The sequence below is a fragment of the Neophocaena asiaeorientalis genome, unplaced genomic scaffold, assembly GCF_003031525.2.
Source record: "Neophocaena asiaeorientalis asiaeorientalis breed wild unplaced genomic scaffold, Neophocaena_asiaeorientalis_V1.1 scaffold1189, whole genome shotgun sequence".
Lineage (NCBI taxonomy): Eukaryota > Metazoa > Chordata > Mammalia > Artiodactyla > Phocoenidae > Neophocaena > Neophocaena asiaeorientalis.
The window spans coordinates 363,515-379,062 of NW_020175540.1; the positions used below are offsets into that span (position 1 = coordinate 363,515).

At 51.9% G+C, this 15,548-nt stretch overlaps 1 protein-coding gene and 1 long non-coding RNA gene across 2 annotated transcripts in view; one reads left to right on the plus strand and one right to left on the minus strand.

Moving 5' to 3' along the window:
• LOC112390425 (uncharacterized) overlaps window positions 1–15,548 on the plus strand; it is a 65,282-nt gene that overhangs the window by 1,306 nt on the left and 48,428 nt on the right. The window contains exon 2 of the long non-coding RNA XR_003001275.1: window positions 1,278–1,358. This is a non-coding gene — a long non-coding RNA (uncharacterized LOC112390425). The remainder of the gene's footprint in view (window positions 1–1,277; window positions 1,359–15,548) is intronic.
• ALOX12 (arachidonate 12-lipoxygenase, 12S type) lies at window positions 708–12,324 on the minus strand. The gene is made up of 14 exons (XM_024731377.1): window positions 12,175–12,324; window positions 11,379–11,580; window positions 9,997–10,078; window positions 9,788–9,910; window positions 9,568–9,671; window positions 9,154–9,314; window positions 8,129–8,272; window positions 7,138–7,347; window positions 4,606–4,692; window positions 4,215–4,384; window positions 3,601–3,722; window positions 1,584–1,684; window positions 1,291–1,461; window positions 708–1,173 (listed from the first exon to the last, which is right to left on the minus strand). The coding sequence occupies exons 1-14, from the start codon at window positions 12,307–12,309 to the stop codon at window positions 994–996; spliced, it is 1,992 nt and encodes a 663-aa protein (XP_024587145.1). The 5' UTR covers window positions 12,310–12,324; the 3' UTR covers window positions 708–993.

The window sequence follows — 15,548 nt, forward strand, 5'->3', positions numbered from 1 at the left end:
TTTTTTTTTTTTTTTTGCGGTACGCGGGCCTCTCACTGTTGCGGCCTCTCCCGTTGCGGAGCACAGGCTCCGGACGCGCAGGCTCAGCGGCCATCATGGCTCACGGGCCCAGCCGCTCCGCGGCATGTGGGATCTTCCCGGACCGGGGCACGAGCCCGCGTCCCCTGCATCGGCAGGCGGACTCTCAACCACTGCGCCTCCAGGGAAGCCCTCGTGTCTCTTTTGTTTGAGACTGTTTGGAAGGAAGCCATTTGGGGGTGAAAGTTTTTATTTTGCCTTAGGGGCACCATTCTCATTCAGGGACTTTTGGGGTAGGTGTGTGAATAGGAGACACAGGGGTGGAGAGAAAGTTGCCAAAGAAGAGTCAGGAATTTTTAAGTTGGCCAGGCATGAAGCCAAGCTCCTGGGAAAGGAGAATTAGTTGAGGTAGTCGATTTCTCCAAGAAATCTTCCTCACCCTCTCCACCCACCCCACCATTCTCTGGATGTTTTGCAAGTAAGGTCAGTGCCTCAGGCTACGGCAGGGTACCGTTGTGCAGGTACTGCCCCAAATCCAGGGCCAAATCCAGCCTGCAGCCTGTGCACATCCCTGTAGCGAAGCACAGGGTTTTGTTGTGTGTTTTTGCATTTTAAAATGGTTGACTAGACCAAAAGGAGGATGTTTTGTGACACAGGAAGTTCATATTTCACTCTCTGTAAATAAAGTTTTATTGGAACACAGCATTCATTTACACGGTGCCTGTGGCTGCTTCCATGCTACAATAGGAGAGTTGAGTTACTGTGACAGACTGTGTGGCCTACAAACCCTAACATATTATCAGGCCCTTTACAGAAAAGTAAAGGCCCTTGGGCTCATGGGATGCAGATGCAGGGGGTTTAATTGGGGGAGGAAATAGAGCCTCTGCAGCAGAGACTAGGAAACCATGAAACTCAATATGGAACTGTCAGTCCTAGAGCTGATCTGCACTCTTCCCGGTGGGGGTGTCCCAGAGCTCAGATAGTGATGCTGTTCTCGATGAGGCTGGGCTTTAGGTATTCATAGGGCAGGTCAAGTTGCTCATTCCGGGCTGTAATCTCCCTTTCCAAGTTTTCCAGATCTGTTTGGAATTGGTTTAGTATAGACTTGGCCTTGGGGTCTGAGAAATACTTTTCTTTGTGATGCCCCAGAGGCACCTAAGAAAGAACAAAGGATCAGTCAGTTTTGAGTCAGACACACCTAGAGCCTAGCCCTTCACTCTTCTATTTCCCTTCCAACTGTCATTTCTCCCTTTCCCCAGGGTCCTCTCTTACCATGTCTGGCTGGCGGCGCGCCAGATGCCATGTGACGACCATTTGAAGACAGGCCTGTCGGACATCAGGTAGTGAGCCCATCACCGTGGCCATTGTCACATCTTCCTTGGTGGTAGGTGGGGGCATCCGCATTGTGCATGGGGCATTAGGGACCCAGGCATACCAGTCCAGCTGGGGGAAGAAACTGCAACCCTAGGATCCTGGTACTTAGGGTTTGAACCCCCATCTCTCCCTTGGGCATCCCAAGGTCCAGACACTTGCCTTCAAGGACCTGGGCTTTCAGCTCTCCATACCTGGCCCTGGTTGATGGCCCCATGCTGAGCAGTGCACGTGAAGACACACATGGTAAGGAAATGGCAGAGTTGATTCTGGGACTGGAAGGAGATGGGGAAACCTGGGCAGGAAAGAAACAGGATTTAGAGGCTACAGTCTGAGAAGAGAGAAATAAAAGCCGAAGACTTGGGATGTCTACATTTTGGAATTGATTGTTGTTTGTTTAGTTCATTTATTCAAATATATTTGCATCAGACATGGATTTCAATTCAGATTCAAGTAATATAGTTGGGTTACCTTAGGCCAATTACTTAATCTCTCTGAACCTCAACCTCTTGACCTGTAAAGTGTAGATGATACCTATTTTATAAATGAGATGATCACCTGGTGTGGAACAAGTTCTCAATAAATAATAAGTATTGTTATTTTGGAAGGGTTGGGGGCTGAAAAGTTCTGAGTGATCAAAAATCCTCTGCCTCAAAAAGTGGTTGAGAATTTAGGGATGCTTCCTCCTATTCCCAGGTAGGGAATTACAAGTGTCTGAATTATAATGTGAAGGATAAGCGAAGTCATAGATTTATAGGGTCATAGCCAAGAGAGGCTTTCCGCAAAGAGTATGTCAGGCCATTCAATTCACAGTGTAGGTGGGGGGTTCAGAGACCCAGAAATCCTGTCAGGTAAGTGGAACAAATATAATCACTTCCCTTTTGTAGATTAAAAAAAAAAAGAAAAACCAAAGACCAGAGAGATTAAACTGCTTGTCAGGACTGCATAATTGGGAGAAGGCAGAGGCTGATCTTGAACTCGGGTTCCTGACTGCTAATCTCAGGCCGTTTTTTTTTTTTTTTTTTTTTTTTTTTTTGGGAGCGCCACCAGGGAAGCCCTCTCAGGCCGTTTTTAGCACACTTTCTCCAAAGAGTCTGTTGGGAAAGTGAGGCGAAGGTGAGCTATGAGAACTGAAGGACAGTGGAGGAAGAGAGAATGAGAGGCACTTAGTGGAGGTTAAAGTTCACATGTGGATGTTTATTTTCATTTTCCAAAGGTAGATACTGGTTGGGGAAAAGATGGCCCGGGAGAGGAGGGGTCTCCTGGTAGCATGTGGAGCCCAAGGGACATACCGAGATGTACTAGAGAAAGTTTGGTCCTGGAAGGGGGGTGGTGCAGACACAGATTCCCTAGGGAGACGCTCCCTCCAGAGGGCGGGTGTTGTGTTACTGCTCACGGCACCCTCAGAGGCCGGCCATAGCGGCTCCCCAGCAAATGTTTGTAGTTGTCCCACAGAGGCAGAGATGTTGGTGCAAAGTATGAGGGGCGGGGACGCAAGGACAATTTGGAGCAGAGTCCAGGCTGGCCCACGTGTGAGAGAAAGAGGAGGAGGAATCTAGGAAGAGCTCAAGAAAGGCTGTTTCTTCCCCAGAGGTTAGAATGCAGTTGGGGTGCTAAAGACGGTGGCTGGATCCTAGCAGCGGTGGGGAGAGGCTGGATTGGCCAAAGAAATGTGAGCCCCAAGGGGCAGGGCACCGAGTTCAGGGTTGAGCCAAAGCGCGCAGAGCACTGTGTTTGCATCTAGAAATGACCTTGCACTGTGGTCAGTGTGCAGTAGGCCTGGACTTTCCATGCGTGTGCTGGACAGTAGCAAGCAGGAGGAGAAGAGGGAGAACAGAAGGGGTCATTACGGGCTTTGGTGGAAGAATCTTCCCATTTATATCCTCAAGTAGGAATAGACAAGCATGAGGAGAGAACGTGAGCCCCAGCAGGGCCTGGGCAGATCCCTTGCTGGCTCAGGTTCTGGCCCTGTGGCATCACATGATGTGGCAGGTTAGGGGATGGGGTGGAAGTAAAGGTTGATGGCCAGGGTCTCTGCGGAGGATGATCCCGGGGTATCTAGAATTGTCCTGAGTCTTAGGAGGTGGGAATGGGATTCAGATGTTTGACGTGTGGAGGGAGAGGGGGTGGCATGAGGGGTTGGGGTCCTGAACCCAGACTCTGCTTGGGCAGAGTGTCCAAGGAGCTCCTGTCCCTGGGGAGGGCTCTCACCTCGGTTCTGGGCCTGGCACAGCCCCACCTCAGTGATCTCCCGACACCAGGCCTGCAGCTCAGGGTCCCCTCTCACGACGTCATCCCCGTGGTAGAAAAGGTGGATGATCCCCTCCACGTAGCTGCCCAGGGGAGAAGGGAGGTGAGCTCCTTGAGAGGAGAAAGCTTCGGCCTTTGACCCCTGCACTTTTCCATGGTCTCTGCCCAGCTGACTCTCAATATGTCTGAGTATAGATTCTTCAAGACCTGCCTTTTGGGTCATTCCCAACTCTTTCTACAAACTAGTCTAGAGAGGAAGGACACGTGGGTCATTAGTTCTACGAATCCCTATACATGGTTGACAGCCATTCTCCCTGACAAAACCCCTGATTTTTCCAGATCCCTTCGCCTCCCAGTCCACAGCTTTCCCAACGTAGGTTCTCTGTCCCCAGCCTTCTCCTTCTCAGGCCGTACGCACTGACTCATGCTTCCTCATCTCTCCCCAGGATCCAGTCCTTTGCTCCTCTTGTCTGGACCTTCTTGTTTTCAGGTTCCTTTTGCCCCATGCTGACCTCAGGCCAGAGCCTCACTCGCCCTCTCCCCTGCCGCATTTCTCGGCTCCCCGTCTCACCCACCGGGCAGTGATCTCCCAGAGCCGTAAAGCATCGCAGGCATAGAGAGCACCCGGGGTTCCCAGCAGGCCGCGGTCAGCCAGATTGTTGGGAGGACAGAGGGAGCAGTAGGTCAGCTGAGCCAGGGCCCGGCGGAGCAAGTGCACATGGCCCCCTCCACCGGTGCTCACTGCCTGGGACAAGAGAGGTGCGAGGCCTTGAGGAGGAAGCCAGCACGCAGTATATAAGGGGTTCAGGTGTGGCATTTTCACATTTAGAGACATAGATATAAAGGGACAGGCTCATGGGTTTAAGGGTCAGGACATTCACCCAGGTTGGTCTGGGATCTTGAAAGTGGCAGGAAATCGTAGAGAGTCAGATGGTGAGGCAGCCCCGTGCCCCATCCCCTCCTTACCTTATCAAATATACCTCCGTCTGAGAGGAGTTGGGTCCGTGCCCGGGTGTTGATTTCCATCGTGTAGCGGATGTGTGGGATCAGGAGCTGGGATGGGGGAGATTAGAGTGGGGGGGTTTATGGAGGACATGCTTGGGTCCTTCCTTGTAGGCAGCATGGTGCCTACTCTTGATGCTTTCCTCCTTTGACAGGCTCCTCTCTTCCTGCTTCTGTGATCACTTACTCTCGTGATCTTTTCGCCCCTGTGAGTCAGGCTCTGGAGCCAGACTGACCTGGGTTTCACTCTACACTTCAGCGCTCACTTTGATACTCATCCAAGGTACCAGACCTTCTAAGTGCTGACCTGTCTATCTCCTGTCTAGCCCCTCGTCTGTCAACAGCGGGTGATAATAGGGTCTTTTGTCTCAGGAGGCTGCGGTGATGCTTATGGGAGTGATGTATGAAGAGTTTTTAGTCCACACAGAAGCCCTTAGATACTAGCTGTTATCGCTTATCTTTATGATTTCCACCTGGGGTGTAGGTGGCCTTTGAGAATCAGCCCCTTTTAATTTGCTTTTATACTCTGTCACTTACAACCTCACAGCTTAAATTAGCCTCTCTACTCGTTACCAAAGCCACACCTCCACCCCCTGGTCGCTTCACTGTTGGTTTTTTGGGGGGTGGGTTCCCTTAGGGAGATAGAGGAGCCATACTGAGCCACGTATGTAAGCAGCAGAGCGGCTGTCGTCAAATCTCCCCCCACCCCCAATTAGGCAGTGAGGTCCCGTCTATACTTTATAGCTTTTCAAGAAATGGCTTTTCCTTAGCTATTAAAAATGGCCATCTCATCCTCACATGTATTTCTTTTTATCTCGGACTATTTTGTCTTCATTTATACCCAGTTTATATACAGGTTTCACGTAGCATTGGTATTTATCTGAGCTGTTGCTGGACACAGGATGTGAGGCAGAGATAACTCTGGTGCCAGGAGGTCAAAGCAGCTCACATTGGACTGAAACTTTTCACAAAGTTCATGAAAGGTGCTGAGTGTGTCATGGAAAGCCCAAAGTCCACATGAGGAGCAGAGATACCTTGGGACAAACAACTCTTAACAAATCATTGCAAGAACTAATTTTTTCTAGCTTTTAGCCTGTGTCACACTATTAGGTCGTTTCAGCCTTCAGCAACCCCACGATGGGCCTCCTGTCATCCCCATTTAGACCTGAGGACACTGAGCTCACGTCTGGGAAGCACAGAGGTCAGGATTCAGGCTTCAGACCCTGGCAGTCCGAATCCAGAGCCTGTGCAGGTCACCTCTGGGACATTGCTGGCCTGGCTCTCCTGAGTGTACTGATAACGATGCAGCTGTTTGCCGTGACGCCGCTGTGGGAATGGAGATAGTTGGGCAGAGGGCTGAACTCGTAAAGGGGGGTTTTCAGTGTGCCTAGAGGCTTAGCCTCTTCAGGGTGAGCAGGAGACGGAGGTGCAGGAGCACCGTGAGATCAGTAAAATCCAAGATGCTGCTCATCACACGGGTCTCCATCTTGTCTGTGTCACCCCAGACTCGGAGAGGCCACAGCTACTGTTGGCCAGGCTTGGGGGTCAGGCGGGGCCCCCGGCTGAAACACAGTTCAGTCGTTCTCCTTGCCAGGTGCTCACCTGCATGTCCTACCAACATTTATGACTCCCTGTACCTCAAACTGAACCTCATTTTTGCTTCCCAACTGGCTTCTCTCCTGGCTTCCCTGTTTCTGACAATTGCTCTGGTTCATAAGCTTGTATCAGGTTCATCCCTTCTCTGTCTCGTTCCCTATATCTAAAGTGTCATCAAGATTTTGAGGACATTTTTACTCAAGCACAAGCCTTATGTCACTGCCTTCTGCCGAGCAATAGATGCTGCGCTCACTCTTTCATAAAATGACAGGATTTCTAGGTCAGTCTGCAATACCCACCCTTGGGCTTCTGGGTGTTGCAGGAGCTTAGACCTCTGACCTTTCTGTCTCCGGTCTGATATCCAGGCTTGCCGCAGCTACTATTCCCTCCCTTCCCCAATTCTGATTCTGCTGTGCCGCTCTCCTTGCCTCTTGACCTGCTCCTACTTAGCACACTCAGTTGGGGTGGAACATACTCCATCAGTACTCTAGTGTTTATCGCTGTCTCTTGTGGTTTCAGATTCTAGATCCAGCTGTTGTTCTCTGGGTAGTTCTTATGGGCACCACTTGTCATTCTGGCTAAATCGTAAATCTCCTAAGGCAGGATCAAGGCTTTTGTTTTACTAGCAATATTCCAGCTGTACTCTAGGCCCATTGCTAGATTGTCAGATCTCTGAGAATTTCAGAGGGTTTCCTTAGTAATATGTCCTGAAGAAACCTTAAGTGACTTGACTTAATTAAACAAGTCTCAAAATATTGATGCAGTCTTCCTTCTGTTCTCACCTCTTTCTTTCACAGAGTGATAAAAATTCTGTTTTGCTGCTGCAGTATCACTTGATACTGGGCTGTTTCCTTCCTCTGGGGTCTGAGTGAAGGGGGACATGGAGGGTAGAGGTTGTACCTTGAAGACCGGGTGCAGCCCCGGGAGGCACCTCATGGTGGCCACAGCAATGACCTCAGCCAGCAGGTGGGTGTTCAGCAGATGATATTGGAGCTGGTGCAGTTGGAAATCTGAATTTCGGACCCAGCACTTTGCCAGGAGCCAGGCAAGTGGAGGATCTGAGGGCAGGAACAGTGGTGGGGTCGGAGAGCTGGGGCTGGGAGGCTGGATCTGGGAGAAAAAGAGAAATTAAACCCTCATTGAACTCCCACTTTATGTGTGACATTATGGCCAGCAGTCTTGGGGAAACAGATGAGTAAGTACGATTATCGCGTCCAGGAGGTATAATCTAGGCCTCTCCCACCCTGCCTCTCACTAGCTGTGGCACTGTGCGAGCACCATGGTCGTCGGGTTGAATGCAGGGGAGTCTGAAGCAGGGAGTCCAGGGAGGAGATCCTGGCAGTGGTCTGGGAGAAACGTGATTGGGGTCTGAGTTATGGTGGGGGATGGAAGGGGAAGCTGGGTGTGGGAGATAATTGACAGTATTTGTTAACTAACTATTGAGACCAGTGGGAGAAAAGAGAGGGGACTGAGAGATTGAATAGCGATTCTCAGAGTATGTTCCCAAGCTAGCGGCATCCGCATCGCTTTGGAACTTGTTAGAACTGCAAATTCTCAGTCCCCATCCCAGACCTACTGAATTGGAAAGTCTCATGCTGGGACCCAGCAAGCTGTGTTTTAACAAGCTGTCTAGGTGATTCTGATACACACTAAAGTTAGAGAACCATCGGGTATAGGACGAGAACTCCAAAAGGCCATTATGACTCTTGAACAAGTCCTGCCAGTTGGGTGAGTCAGGAGAAACCAGGCTTTAAGCGGAGTGACACGAGAACATGTCTCACTGTGTGAGGATGGAGTTTGGGAGTCAAGAGCCAGGGGGCTGGTTCCTCGGGAGCAGAGGCGGAGGTGAACAGAAAGCAGTGTTGGGAGGCGGATGCTGAGGGCGCCCCACCTGGATGACCATGGGTAGCAGCTTCCCACTGGTGTCCATCTTCAGCATGACGAGGGGGGCAGCCAGGTACTGCTTCTCTCCTCGGATCACATTGGCTGGAATTCCATCCAGGAGAATGAAATCAGCCTCAAACAGGGAACTGTTCTGGGAAAAGGAGGAATGTCTCCATCGTTAGAGTTCGAAGTCTAACCCGAGAGGGCCAGGGCAAAGGGGGAAGACATTCAAGACCTTTATCTGAATTCTTGCCATCATCCTATGTCGGTTGCAGAGTCCTATCGGCAGAACCAGAGCATCTGGCCCGATTCCTCTCATCTTAAGTGAAGAAACAGCCTAGTGAGGGTAGACATCTTGCCCAGGGATGTGTGGTGGCAGATCTGATTTTAGAACCAGGCCTGCTCAGTCCCGTGTGCAAGCTGTCCCCTTGTCGAGATGGCCAGGTCTCTTCCCCACTATCCCTCGATGATCTGAACACCTTGTGTTTAGCTGTCACCAGCTCAGCAAATGCTCTTTCACTCCCTAAAACTCACCTTCTCTGCCAAGTAATCCACAGAGGCTCCCCTGCCCAGCCCTGCTGCAGAGTCCAGCGCACACGTGCACACGTGCACACATGCACACGGCATGCTCACATCCTGCCTCGCTCGTCCTCCTCACATGTAGCTCACCTCTTCCAAACCCAAGTAACCCCCGCAGTTCTCCCCATCTGATGGCACATTTTCTACCCTTCTCCCTGCCCATGAACACTGCTGTCCAGAGCACTGACGTCAGCCAGGGAATGTCATTGTCCCTGCTGACACCTCTGGCCCCATCTGCACCCTGGGAATCTACCCTGTTTCCCCTCTACACCGGGAGCCTCTCATAATTTTCCCTACATACTTTATCACCTCTAGGTTTTTCTAGCACTGGAGTCTGGACCAAGGGTCTGTAGGTTACCACAGCCTCCCTTCCTTGACTCATCTTTGGTCCCTGCCCTTCACTACTTCTGGCCACACCGCCAAGGAGAGAACAACACAGGGTGGGAGGGGTACCTGGAGTTCTTTCTCCAGCTGGGTCCGTAGCTCCTCCATCCCCGAGGGCAGCACTAGCCGGGAGGGCAGAGAGGTGCAGCGTCTCAACAGCATGGGATTGGTGCCATTGAGGAACTGGTAGCCAAACAATTCATCGTCCTGCCAACGCTGGCGAACCTTCTCTGTGGGGTCGGGGTGGAGTGTAGGAGGAGGATGTTTACACAGCCGGGATGTCCCTCCTCCAGGCCCTACCCCAGTGATCCAGGCACGTGACCATCCCACATCCAGCCCCTGCCTTTTCATCTGGGGCCTCTGAGAAATGACCCAGCACAATATATTCTCATCTGGGAGGTCTCGTGAGGGGCTGTGGAGTGTGAAGGTCGGGTCATCAAAAGGGGCCATCAAGGGGTTATAGAGACCTGGGGAACCACTGACCAGCCAGGGTATTCTTCTGGCCCCAGAAGATGTGATCAAAATCCTCAAAGCGGTTCCAGGAGCTCAGGAGGGTGTAAACATGTTTGAGGACCATCTCCAGAGCCCTAGGACAGGAATCGAGCCATGAACCCATTTGCCAATCCCTCAGCCGCTCACCATTGACCACCGTTTTTGGATCTCCCAGCCCTTTCCCCACTCTGAGCTCCAGGCCTGTTCTCACCCTGCCTTCAGTGTCCACTCAAAGTCCAGCCTCTTTTCCTCGTGGAATCTCATATTGGCAGGTAGATCGTCCTCACAGCCCGCAGCTATTGTCAGGGGTAACCCTTCCTTCTGTGTGGCCCAGCTAGGAGATGGGGACAAGGCTTCAGGGAGGGTGTCCAGGTCAGTGACGGGGGGTACCACTGAGAGGCCCTGTAGGTGGGTGGTCACCAGTATATCTGACGTCTTTTTTTCAGTTCCTTCTCTCGATGTTTCTGGAACACGTCCAATGCGTCGTCTCCTGCCAGGCGGGCTGGGGAGACATTAAGACAATTGGCCACGGTTTGTGTGGTCCTGTGCTCTCCTCTGCTCGTCCTCATCTTCCTTTCCGCCATCATAGGCCATGTGTTCAGTCAAGCTCTGTTGCTTTTATCTCTGGCCTTGCCTCACTCCATCGATTCCTGAGACACATTTATCTTATCATTGCCAACTTTGCACTCTGGGTTTTGCTAATCTCAACCCTCGTCTCTTGTCTTGAGACAACAGTCTCATGTTTGACACCCTTTCTTGTCCCTTAACTCGTCTTTCCCCACCTGATCCTATTTCATCAGTATCTATGGTTGGAAAAAATCACCTTAAGTAAGGTGATAAAATCTTGGGAATTCCCTGGTGGTCCAGTGGTTAAGACTCTGTGCCTCCACTGTGCCGGGGGGGGGGGGCGGGGGGGGCACAGGTTCAATCCCTGGTCAGGGAACTAAGATCCCACGAGCCATGTGGCATGGCCAAAAAAAAAAAAGGTGATAAAATCTCAATCACTCATATGCCCATACCTATTTTCTACTATATATTGCTTTGGTTAATTTCTCATCTCCTGACCCTCACCTACCACACCTCAACTGTCCTCAAAAGGCTTTAGGAACAGCTGTTTGCTTTTTTTCCCTGACTTCACTCTTCTGAGATTTACCATCAGAGTCTGTATTATCAACTTGTTCCTGTTCTTATCCGCATTTATACTCACCTGTCTCAAAGTGATGTATTTCGTGTTTCCATCCTTAATTGCCCTTGCCCTCATTTGCCTCTGTAATCATCTTTCTTACTTATTTCCCACGGTAACAAATTATGTATTTGCTGTCCTCATTCATTCCCACCCACCTGTCAGTGTGCACCCTCTCCCTCGTGGTTTTCTTCCATGTTTTCCCAACCAAATCAGCTCTCCAAGTCATATTGCTTATTGTTTCCCTTAGCTGCCTCCTCTTAGGGGTCACCCCCATCCCCTACTCCATGTGCTACCCTTACCTGCCCTGCCCTAACTTGTCCCTGCCCTAACTTGTTCCTGTTTCCCATCATTGCGGCGGCTCCCATCCCGTGTCCTCATCTTCTTGGAGGGTGGGATCTGCACATCACTTATGTCCCTGTCCAGCCCCACTTGCAGCCTTTTTTATTCTGTGTATAAATTTGGTACTTTATAACTTTTTTCCAATGTCCTGTCTTCTCCACACTTAACCTGCTGAACACTCACTTTCATCAAGGCCCTCTGACCCTCCGCAGCCCTCCCCCACCCCTTCCCCAGCAGTTCCCCAGGCCCTGCATCCCCTCCCGACACTGCCCCTCACCGGTGCCCTCGGGCAGGCACAGCACGCTGTCGGCCTGCACCCAGCTGTAGCACGGGAAGGTGGCCTCCTGGAAGGCTACAGGGCCCTGCACCGTGATGTGGTCGCAGAACCATGCGTTGTCCACCAGGGAGTGGTGTTTGCGCAGCTTCACGAACTGCAGTGGTCCCAAGTCCTCGGGAATGTCATGCTCAAACTCCTCCTCCTGTGGGACCAGAACCTGGAGACTTAGTAGCAGGGTCCCAGGAGAGGCCGTTTTGCCTGCCGGGGGTGGGGTTGGGGGTCAGAGGTGCGGTGGGGACAGGATTGGAGGGACCTTTGTGGAGCCTCCGTTGACAAGGCCTCCAAAGACAGCCTCCCTCGTTCCCTCCTCCGGACATCTGCGCGGTGTGTCTGACGCCCCATTGCACCCGGAGGAAGAGGGAGCGTGGCGCGTGGCCCGCAGTGTCTTGAATTGATGTCTGAGTATCAGCACCTTCATCGGTCCTTTAACTGAGCTCTCCCCGCCCCCTCATTCCTAGGAGCGTCCCACTTGACTTCTGATCCTATATTGACACTGGCCTGGGGTCATTTGGAGAAGGAGTTGGAGGCTGCGAGGACCAGGGCCGGCGGGAAGGGAGAAGGGGTATGCGCTCAGCCCGGGTCCTGGTTCCCGATCCTCTCCTGGCCCAGCCGCCCGGGCGTCCCAACACCTGGAAGTCCCAGCTGGCACGGTTCCGCAGTCGTTTCGCCCTCGGATCCCGCCCCTCGCCGGCCTCCCGCGTCCCGGCCGGGGTCTGTCCCCGCTCCGCCCGCTGACCTGGCCCCGCGCCGGCAACACCTGCAGCTCCAGCTCCGTCTCCCCGCGCGCCCCGACCAGCCACAGCTGCACGCGGTTGTGCGACCCGGCGAAGAGTGCGGCCCCGGTGGCCACGCGGATGCGGTAGCGGCCCATGGCAGCCCCGGCGGCTTAGGCGAAGGGAGCCGGATGGGGCGCGCTTCTCGGGGTCGCCGGCCGGTATCGAGGCGCCTCAGGTCCCGGGCCTTTAAAGAGGGGCCCGTGTCCCCGCCCTCCTCACCACTTTCAGACGCTCCCAGTCCCCGCCCCAGACTAGCCCGAACCTGCGAGCCGCTGAGCCAGTTGCGGGGAAGGGCCGTCACTCCCGGGCCGAGTGGAGCTGTGGGGCGATGAAGGGGCCTCCGCCTGGGTGAGGCCGAGAGCATGGAGGCGCTCGGGGTTTCTCTGGACCTCCGGGGGAGGCCTGGGGCCAGGCGCCTCGGGGTTGAAGGCAGCAGGATGAGGACACTTCCTGAGGTCTCCTGGCCTTTAGGAGAGCTAGGAGGAAGAGGGGGTGAGTCAGTCTTCCAAACGCAGGAGAAAGCCTCCGCTTTCCTGGGCTGGGACCCGGGAAAGACCATGGGCTGAGCCCTGGAAGGCTGGCCTGCTAGGCTGTGCTGGGCCCATGCGGAATGTCCTGCTCTGGACCCAGTGCAGCCCAGTAAGTCTTCAGTTCCTGATTTATACCTCATTTGAGCCCAGTCCTTCATTAAATGACCAGAGGTGCCCCAGGCTGCCTAAAACCTGGAAAAGTAACAGCTGAAAGACTTGCCTCCTCACCTCCACCCCCAACCTCATATCAAACATGGCTGGATTAGGACCCTGGGCACACCAGATACTGAGGGAGGCCCAACTGAGGCAGGGCAGTGAAAGCCTCCTTTTGTCCAACCTTCATAGTGGCTGCTGAGAATGTTAGGGACCAGGTGTTAGGCCGCAGTATGGAGTCACTTAGGGGACCCAGCATCTGTGGGCAGTTACCATGGACTTTGTCCCTTCCAAATGAATGCAGCCTCTTTCCCTTTTGTAGGTTCCAGGTAAATTTTTATTCCGGCCTCACTGACCGTGGTGCCTGCTTTCCCCACCAGAATTCAATTTCCTTCTAAAAAAATTAGGTGTAAAGATTTTATTAGTCATGAAATTCTACTTCTTTCGTCTTCCCTCTTGTCTTTGTACTGCTCACTGCCCCCCCTCCCCCCCACTATTTCCTGGTCCTTTGTGGCACTCAGGGCAGGAAACCAGGGAGCAGCGGTGGGGCCAGTGCTGGTTAAGGACTTTGTACGTGTCAGAAGGATGATTCAGGGCTCAGGCTTTACCACCCACCCAGGAAGCCTCTTGCAGGTCCCTCTCCAGGTCTTCTTGACCCAAGTCATTCTAAGCATCTGGCTCACAGTGGATGTGTTTGGCAGCTGGGCTAGGCCAGGGCAAGGTAATTCTGCTTTCTTGAGCCAGACCCTCAAAAATGACTTGACATGTTGGTCACTGGTGGGAATGAGGGATTCCAGTCCTGCCTCCCAGCCTGCAAACCTTACGGAAGTGTCTGATCCTTACTGAGTGCCCTTCCCCTTCTTATCTTCTGGGCCCACTCCTGCTTACTACATCCTCAGTGTTCAGGGCTGGTGTCTGCCATATGCTGGCCCCCAATGTCCTCCATTTTGGGATATCCTGTAGTATCCAAATGGAGTGGCTCACATTCCCATCTTACGGAGTAGCTGAATCTGGCCTTTCCACACACACCCTTCAAGGGTCACTTTTAGCTAGAAGAGAGAGTTTGCATCATACCTACTTCCAAAACCAGTCCAAACTTCAGCCTGCTTCTCTGCTGTTCTGTGATACCTTTTCTGCCCACTGGAGAGTTCTCAGAGGCAGGGTGGGGGGTGAATAATTAAGAACAGTAATCCAAACTACTACATAGCTAATTAAGTTAATGTGTAAAACACTTAGAACGATGCCTGACAGTAGTCTCTGTATGTATATGCTGCTATTATTTACATTTTGGAAACAATTTTCAGTTGAATGTCAGCGTCACGCTTAGAAATTCCTCTGTCTCTCCCCACTGCTTTTCCATGTCCGTCCCATTTAGGGGTCTTACATCTCAAGACCTTCCCACTTTTTTTTTCCTTTTTAAGCACATGCATTATGTTGGGGAATATAATTAAAAACAAAATTTCCCAACCCAGGAAAACCTCTCCACAAAGGTAGTGGAGGAAAGAAAACAGTTTTATATTTGAATAAGCATTACCAGAATGTGATGTGCATCACAGGCCATCTGCCTAGAGATTGTAGAGATAAAGTATCCCACCCTGTTATAGAGTCAAACAGATACAGCCATTACACGCATGTTCTCAAGATAAACAGTAACTAGTCCTCAAGTAAGAGGTTTGAGAGCACCATTTGTCACACACGTTCATCCTAACTTTACGGTAATTGGTGATCCTTTGTGTTATTAATAGGCTTAATTGCAGGAAAAACAAAGTATCTTTATGACAGGAGGTAGTTTTGCAACTTGGAGCAAGGAGCCCACCTCAGTTAGGATCCTACACTCCCATAGGAACTGGGAGATAGGGGTGCTCTCTCTCCTAATATTTCCATTTCGAAGAGATGGCTCCCAGGGCCTTGGGAGAGACATCCCTGGATCCTAAAGCTGCACGAGGCTGATTTAGCTTCTAAAAAGACTTAACAGACATTTCAAAGAGGCAGAGAAAGAGCTTACACGTTTTCCAAAGTTAGTGCTCTAAGAAAGGGGTGGAGGGAGAAGTCTCTTATTTTCAACAGGGAGCCTCTTATTTTAAATGTTTATTGGTCTGTACAATTACCATTTTGTTCTTCTGTTTACCACAGGAAGGACCAGGGGTGGGGTTTTGCTGGGCCCTTTGCAGTAGGGAAGCCCATGTGTACACCCCAAAGCTAGACTCTCCTCTTCTTCTATACTTCCAGGGCCCTGTTTTTCATCCCACATTCCCATGACCTCTCTTTGCAGAATAATTTAATAGCTTTTTTTTTTTTTTTCTGGCCGTGCCCTGCAGTATGCAGGATCTTAGTTCCCCAACCAGGGATTGAACCTGTGCCCCCTACAGTGGAAGCATGGAGTCTTAACCACTGGACCACCAGGGAAGTCCCAGATTCAACTTCTTGATCAAAGCTTCTCTCACTAGGTTGGGCTTCCCTGGTGGTGCAGTGGTTGAGAGTCTGCCTGCCGATATAGGGGACACAGGTTCGTGCCCCGGTCTGGGAAGATCCCACATGCCGTGGAGCGGCTAGGCCCGTGAGCCATGGCCGCTGAGCACGTCTGGAGCCTGTGCTCCGCAACGGGAGAGACCACAACAGTGAGAGGCCCGTTTACCGCAAAAAAAAAAAAA

Excerpts from the sequence above, each read along its gene's own strand:
- ALOX12 (XM_024731377.1), bottom strand. The coding sequence starts at position 12,309 with ATGGGCCGCTACCGCATCCGCGTGGCCACCGGGGCCGCACTCTTCGCC. Across the intron at positions 4,693-7,137 it reads GGCTGCACCCGGTCTTCAAG|CTCCTGATCCCACACATCCG; the intron begins GTACAACCTCTA and ends CCCCCATCCCAG. Across the intron at positions 1,462-1,583 it reads GGGCCATCAACCAGGGCCAG|CTGGACTGGTATGCCTGGGT; the intron begins GTATGGAGAGCT and ends TTCTTCCCCCAG.